Source organism: Nestor notabilis, unplaced genomic scaffold, assembly GCF_000696875.1.
Source record: "Nestor notabilis isolate BGI_N333 unplaced genomic scaffold, ASM69687v1 scaffold13697, whole genome shotgun sequence".
NCBI classification, from domain to species: Eukaryota; Metazoa; Chordata; class Aves; order Psittaciformes; family Psittacidae; genus Nestor; species Nestor notabilis.
The window spans coordinates 1,221-2,248 of record NW_009936128.1 but is presented as its reverse complement, the minus strand read 5'-3'; the positions used below and the strand labels follow the sequence as shown (position 1 = coordinate 2,248).

General features: G+C 59.3%; 1 protein-coding gene across 1 annotated transcript in view; it reads left to right on the top strand.

Moving 5' to 3' along the window:
- Window positions 1-6: 6 nt before the first annotated feature.
- LOC104408546 (EH domain-containing protein 2-like) overlaps window positions 7-1,028 on the top strand; it is a gene marked incomplete at both ends in the record, with an annotated part of 1,259 nt that continues 237 nt past the window's right edge. Inside the window, one exon of the mRNA XM_010018188.1 lies at window positions 7-393. Within this exon, the coding sequence (XP_010016490.1) occupies window positions 7-393 (387 nt within the window). The remainder of the gene's footprint in view (window positions 394-1,028) is intronic.

Below are 1,028 nucleotides of genomic sequence, written 5' to 3'. Positions count from 1 at the left end.
CTGCAGTGGTTCGCGGAGCGCGTGGACCTCATCATCCTGCTCTTCGATGCCCACAAGCTGGAGATCTCGGATGAGTTCTCCGAGGCCATCCGGGCCCTCAAAGGCAACGAGGACAAGATCCGGGTGGTCCTCAACAAGGCCGACATGGTGGAGACGCAGCAGCTCATGCGGGTCTATGGGGCCTTGATGTGGTCCTTAGGGAAGGTCTTCAACACCCCCGAGGTGCTCAGGGTCTTCATCGGGTCCTTCTGGTCGGAGCCGCTGCTCATCGCCGACAACCGGCAGCTCTTTGAGCTGGAGGAGCAGGATCTGTTCCAGGAGATCCAGAACCTGCCCCGGAACGCCGCGCTCCGCAAGCTCAACGACCTGGTCAAGAGAGCGCGGCTGGTGCGGGTGAGTGGGGGTACGGGGCTGACGGGATAGGGGGAGGTGGTTGGGGTCCATGGGGTGCCTTGGGGTGGACGTGGATCCAGTGGGGTCAGTGGGATGGGTTGGATGTGGACGTGGTGCAATGGGGTCAATGGGATGGGTTGGACATGGACATGGGTCAAGGGAGTCAATGGGATGGGTTGGAGATGGATATGGGTCAATGGGATGGGTTGGACATGGACATGGGTCAAGGGAGTCAATGGGATGGGTTGGAGATGGATATGGGTCAATGGGATGGGTTGGACATGGACATGGGTCAAGGGAGTCAATGGGATGGGTTGGAGATGGATATGGGTCAATGGGATGGGTTGGACACGGGTGCAATGAGGTCAATGGGAACCCCTGGACATCACTATGGATCCAATAGGGACAAGGGGACACCAGGACCCCTTGGACATGGACCATGGATCCAATGGGGCCAAAGTGACACCAGGACCCCCTGGACATGGCCATGGGTGCAACGGGGCCAAGGGGACACTTGGGATGCAGATGGGATGAGGATGGGGTGGGAATTGGGCAGGAATGGGCTGTGATGAGGATGGGAATGGGCTGGGAATGGACGAGGCCAAGAACAGGATGGATCCAAGACACCACCCCCC